This window comes from Alosa alosa, chromosome 20 (assembly GCF_017589495.1).
Source record: "Alosa alosa isolate M-15738 ecotype Scorff River chromosome 20, AALO_Geno_1.1, whole genome shotgun sequence".
NCBI classification, from domain to species: Eukaryota; Metazoa; Chordata; class Actinopteri; order Clupeiformes; family Clupeidae; genus Alosa; species Alosa alosa.
In genome coordinates, this window is record NC_063208.1 from 18,078,786 (window position 1) to 18,085,357 (window position 6,572).

The 6,572-nt window shown below is 40.3% G+C and overlaps 1 protein-coding gene across 1 annotated transcript; it reads right to left on the reverse strand.

The window, feature by feature from the left end:
* Positions 1 to 1,013: 1,013 nt before the first annotated feature.
* Positions 1,014 to 6,003, reverse strand: si:ch211-13c6.2 (uncharacterized protein LOC100000125 homolog). Its single transcript, XM_048229623.1, has 6 exons — positions 4,949 to 6,003; positions 4,739 to 4,796; positions 4,547 to 4,633; positions 4,048 to 4,140; positions 2,855 to 3,338; positions 1,014 to 2,684 (listed from the first exon to the last, which is right to left on the reverse strand). The coding sequence occupies exons 1-6, from the start codon at positions 6,001 to 6,003 to the stop codon at positions 2,479 to 2,481; spliced, it is 1,983 nt and encodes a 660-aa protein (XP_048085580.1). The 3' UTR covers positions 1,014 to 2,478.
* Positions 6,004 to 6,572: the final 569 nt, after the last annotated feature.

Consider the following 6,572-nt stretch of genomic DNA (forward strand, 5'->3'; position numbering starts at 1 on the left):
CTATCTATCTATCTAAGTTAGAAAAAGATTAGGATCATGTCAATTGACAGGCAATCCGCCTACCCATTCACGATTAGAAGCTTGTCAGAAGGAATGTCTGAGTTCAAGTACAACAGATTCTCTTTCCGACGAGTAGAGGCTGAACTGCACTTGATAGGCTTATGTTCAAATGAACATTTTATTAGTTAGGCTGATGGCCTCGGTTATAGGGGTTCATCATAGAGGCGATCCGAATGTTGACCAACTATGACGTGTTAGAGCGCGCTCTCTCGCACACACCAGTCAGTGAGAGCAGAGCCCTATGCGGCCCAGAGTCCATGTGTTGTCTCGGACTCAAACCACTTTTGACTTGGTCTTAACTAGTCCTGCCTGGTCTTGGATTAATGTAGGACTCCACAAAGGTGTTGAATAAACCTAGTTTTCACTTAAGACTCCACTCTATCAGTTACATAGCCTATGTGTCTTTATAACATAACTTCAGGTAAGTCGATGCAGATTTCATTGAGTGAGGGTAGGCTTTTGTTGTGGGTTCCACTTATCCCTTACTGACCCCAATGGATTCCGCCTCAGAGGACTACACTAACCTGGTCCTTCAACTACTTTCAAAGTTGAAGGAGCAAGAGACACTCTGATGAAATGTTTGAAATAGGTGAAACTGGTGCTGCCTTTGGTAGGGCCATTTCAATTTGTATAAGGAATGTCAGATGATCCTTGTTTTGAGAAGACTGGTCACATCCCTTACACGAGAAGTCATCCAAACCTCATTCCAAATTAAAAGGACCATCTAGACAGGCCTAAATCTTCTCCAATCCCCATCATTTTAATTTACAACGACCCATTAGCCATTTTTTGAGAAATTTCATATATTATTTAAGATATTAAATAAAAATAAAAAAGCAGTCCACCGATCTGGACATAAACTTAGATCTGACCTGTGCTTTGTCTGATTGTAGTAAGTCATGGTCTACATTGGTCATTGTGAGGGATCGAGCAGTCGACACAGGGAGCCAGGATTGCAAATTGCGCAAAAATGGTTTTATTACCAAAAATCAATAAATTACTTTTTTAAATACATTTCTGTGCCCAAAATAAGGATATCTAAACAAAATAAACATTAACCTCCGACATGAACACACAGCAAGAACTAACAAAAGGAGACAAAGGGAAACTTAAATACAGACTGGACAGACCATGAATAACTAAAAGGGGAACACCACAAAATCAATTAACTTTCAGACATTACCATAACATTCAAAAAGATAACCACACATAATGCTAGCAATAAATAAACTACACAAAGACATCTGGGCATAAACACAAAAGAATCCAACCAGAAAGCTCCAGTCAATAAACACGAAAGGCTTCTCCTTCCACCATGGCAAAGTAGTGAAATGGATGTGGCCATAGATAATTTAAACCAGCGGAACTTGCCGCTCCGTCTTGACAGTCAGGAAGTCCGCCCGGACCATATACCATGACGCACACAGCTCCCGGAGTCGGCCGCACTCAAACAGGAACGCCACAAACACGATAGATGGTAAATCAACAAAATGCATTAAATAACAAACTTAAGCTAATTAACAACAGAATACAATTGATAAGTTGCGTGCACTCAACCACACAATCACATACTATTGAACTAAGCAATAAAGTCTGTATGTTGTATGAAATCAAAAGTCTATGTGTTTCGTTTTTACTTGGTTGCCACATAGTGTTGCTAAACGTAGAGGGTGCGTGAATGTAGACATGTAAACATCAAAATGTGTGAGCATACAATTATGAAAAATCAACAGAAGATTTAATGAAAAAGGGAGCGTTAGTCCGTTCGGTGTGTGGCCGCTATGGCGACCATCACAGTCATTAATTGTCATACACAAAAACTACAGGAAGCACCTTGTGTTGCACCAGGGTCCACTTTCATGTAGGATAAAGGTAACATTTTGGCTTTTCGAAGGGATAACGTGGTTTTAGATAACAGTACCGGAATACATCATATAGATCACAAAAATTATCATTAGTCTTTGTATGATATCAACATCAAAATTGGTGGTTCTTAAAGTACAATATAACCCTAGATTTTCTTTTTACTGGAATTACATGTTTTGTTAGGTCACTATTCTGAACCAGATTTTCAGAGGACAATATCATCCAGACCTAGAGCATATTTGACATTTGCAAATAAAGACCTTCTCCTGAATTTTTTATGTTGATGAACTCATCGGCCTCCTCCACACTCTCAGACTGAATTAATCTTGTGCAACATTTAAAAGGTTGCAAGCAATATGTCTGTCCAATTTGGAAAATTTCATAAAAAGTAAATAAACTACCTGATGCAATCTTAGCCATTGACATTTTTAATGTGTTTACAAGACTTGGCTAGTTCAATTTACCATACAGTATTGTTTTCAACAACCACTTGAAAAACCTTTTGCCTATTCTAATAATGACAATAAAAAACAATTAGACACATGAACACTTTCATTTGTGTGACACAAGGTGAAGAAGAGTGGAGGCGATTTTATCAAGGCTGGAGGGAGGGGTTCTTCGGTCTTCAATAAAGTGGGTCTGAGCAGGGTGAGGACGAAAGTCACGAGGGTGCTCCTCAAGTGGACCGTCAAAATAGGACCGCTGTGAACCTTCACGGAACCTAAACGAACTCTCTGGAGGAGGAGACCGCCTTTCCCCTTGAGAACGAAAACAGACATAATTTATTCTTCAAAAAAGGACACATTTTCTGTTAGTAATAATTTGTTAGTAATTTAATTCCAAACATCATAATTTTTGACCTATAAGTACGAAATAAAATGACAAATCACACCACTACAGTTTCATATATAAGAAAAACTAAGTTTACCTCTGTGAAAGTCATCCCGTGGGTAGTCCTCAAACATCTCAGCAGGTCTAGGAAATTCCCTTCTGCGCTGGGGCCCATCCCGTTCATAGGACCTTCTATCAAAGCGTTCTTGAGAGGCCTGGTGGAAGTTGTCAAGACCGCGTCCCACAGCTGGCATTTCTCTCATACTGTAGTTATAGTCATCAGACGGTGGCCGTTCCTGAATCTCATCATGACTACGACCAACTGTTGACATTTCTCTTACACGGTAGCCATAGTCAGACGGTGGTCGTTCTTGAATCTCGTCATGACTACGCCCAACTGTTGACATTTCTTTTACACGGTAGCTGTAGTCAGACGATGGCCGTTCCTGAATCTGGTCACGATCGTGCCCAGCTGCTGCCATTTCTCTCCTTCGCTGGCTATATTCATCAAACAGCAGCCGTTCCACACTCTCCCTTCTTGGTTGTTCATAATCTCGGGAACCCATCGGGGGAGTCCGATCCTGAAATGCATAGCAAAGAAAAAATTACCACAGCATTCTTCAAATCAATACTTTACACCTTAGTCATGGAAGAACTGAAGATTACACATTTTGGTGACTAGCAGGCATACAGCCTTGAATGTTTGTTATAATGCCCAATACTAAGGCTGTCACGATTCTCCAAATCCTCGATTGAATTTAATGTTCACGATAAGTCATGATTTGATTCTCAATCTTTTTGTTATTATATTACTATTAATGCACTTCTTATGTTGTTTTTTGGCCTTTTTTCCAATTCTGTTAGGGGGGCTTTCATTTTGAACCGTTTCTTTTTTTATTTTGAGCCCGTTCATACCGTGAGCTAGTAAACAGAACAGACATTAAACAGAATGACAACACGTGAATGAATGACAAAATACTTCCATAGCGGTGATTTCAGAGTAGCAAGAGGGGCTTCGGGATTTCGGGTCGCTTTTTTTTTTTTTAAGTGCCTGCAGCCTAGTTAGAGATATATATATATGATATAAATAAATATATATATATATATATATATATATATATATATATATATATATATGATATATATAAATATATATATATATATATATATATATATATATATGATATAATGTAATTGTAATGTAGATGTAATTTCGATCAATTTTCAACTTAGAATGGAAATCGTGACCTGAAAATGCACAAGCATGCAGAGTATACTAACATCTCTCACTCCTGATTTATTGGCCTGAAACTCTTTCAGCAGTGAACAAAGTTTATTCTTCAGAAAGTTGGCTTCTTCCACACTCTCAATCTGGACATCTTTCTGTAAATAAGCAAGAGAATGTAGAAATAATTAATATTGACAAGCAATTGATTAGTTATTTAATCGAGAAATGGTGAAACAAATTTGATGTGTTCCACCAAAACCCATTATTTTGCACTCAAATGCCTTGTTTTGTCCACACGCCAAACATATTTAGTTTAGTTACAGAGGAATAATTAAAACAAAAACAAAATTTTAAGTTTAAGAAGCTGCAATTGGGAAATGTCTTAAACAAATGACCCAAACCAATTAACTGATTGGCAAAATAGTTGCCGATTAATTCAATATTTGACAACTGATCGATTAATCTATTAACTGTTGCAGCCCTACTGGTAGATTGATACTGATGGTACATTTTAGACATGAAAGTGAAACATGACTACCATTTCCAATCTAGTATACTTACAAGAACATCCATAACATTGGCAGGATCTTGTTGAGCTCCTCCACGCTCCCTGTAATCCTCCCTCAAGCGGACACTCTCAGAGTGCTTCTAAACGTTGACAAGAATATAACATAGCATAGATTCAGAATGTTTAGAATTCCTGGTGTTTTATGAACCAATGTACAATGTCAATACATGTGTACATCAATTTACCTGAACTTTCGTAGGTGGATTCTGAGAAAGTCTCTCAGAAACAGTTTGGGCCATCTGACTAAAGGACAAGAAAAAATATAATAAAGACAAACAGCAAAGACAATGTAGTCTACCCTTAGTCTGATGATCCAGCATGAATTATTGATGAATGCGTTATAGTACTTTACAATGCAGAGTTACCAAACGTAATTTACACAACTCAAGTCTTACTATTTTTGCAGCAGTTCTTTCTCTGCTTCTGTGCAATCGGAGAACCTGCTCCTCCTCTTCCTGCTAGGTAGAGACTCCTGATGTGTAGCTCCTTGATGCTGGGGGAGATCTGATCTGGGCCTTCCTAGCGTGTTACTGGGCCGTGACGGTGGTCCTCTAGCTTCTGCCCAATCTCTCTCCATTCTAGATTCAGGCATCTCTCCGCCATACCTGGCTTCACCACCCCTATTCCTCTCAGTGTCATAGCCGGTGTGACTCCTCTCTCTCCCGTCACCATGACTGCTGTGATGAGGTTCAAAACCACGTTCAGAGTATTGTCGCTCACTTCCATTACGAGCCAAGAAACGACGATCAGTATCTTCTTTGGGGTGCCATTCAGTAGATTCACGACGACCGTAGCGCTCCCTTTCAACGTCTTCCTGGACACGTCTGTTATAGGCATCCTCTTCAGGATAGGCCTGCTTTCGGTCCTCAGAGATACCAGGCTGACGATGGTCAATCTGGGGATACAAATGTCCACTGGAGTCTCTCTCAGCGTACACTCGCTCACCATAACTGTCGTCAGGGTGCTGGTGAGGAGTCTCTTCCTGGTATGCCCTGGCATGAGGGTCCTCATAGGGACGTGGCGGAAAGTCCCTGTCTGAGTAGCGCTGTCCAGAGTGGTTATCATCTTCGTAGGGACGTTGGTCATCTCCTGGTGGTGGCCGCCCGAGGTTCATCTTCATAGTAAGATGGCTCATAGCGGTCACCTTTGTCATATGCTTGCCTTGGAGGCTCATCCATAAACGGCCTTCTACTGTGGTCATCTTCTGGGTAGGGCTCCTCATAACGGTTGTCTTTGGGATACCTTTGCCCATATTCACCACTCTCAGGGAAAGGGGGCCTGACATGATCGTTGTCTTCTTGGTAGCCATGTTGAAAGGGAGCATCTTTAGGATAATCAGCACCACTTCTGTAAGTACTTTCTGGATAGTAACCATCATCAACACGTTTTCTTTGGTAACGAGGGTCTTCAGGGAAGTCCTGCGGTGGGATGTCCATGTCTGCAGGTCCATATCTCTGCTGGCACCTATCCAGACCTCCCTGCTGTGGTCCCATGTTCTGTCTCGGGTTTTGAAATCTGGGATTTGGGGGAGCATTACCTCTCCGAGGGCCTAACACACAATGAAAATGTATTAGATGTAAGGACTGTTTACACAAACAGCTAAAATGTAAACAGGTAAAGATGCATAAAAATAATACAACTGTTTTTACCATCTCCCCTGGAATTCCTTTGTCTTGGATGCAAATCCTACAATTTCGAAACATTCATATTAATGCCAGATAATGTAATTATTGGGGACCATTCTACTGAGTGTGGTAATATGTCTATTTGATAAAATAACATACCACAGGTTTTCCACGGCCTTCTTGTCTCTCTATGACTTCTGCCTTGGCCCTGATCACCTTTCCTTGCTGGCTGAGAGAGTACTTGTTGTCCCATGTTATCAAATCAGGCCTATGCAATTCCTTGGTTAGGAAAGTCAGGATGTAAAAAAGATCACAAGCACAACTAAATGACATTGCATTACTGCTCACAACAGTGATCTCAATCCCAGGAAAAGCCTTACGTTCCATACTTAAA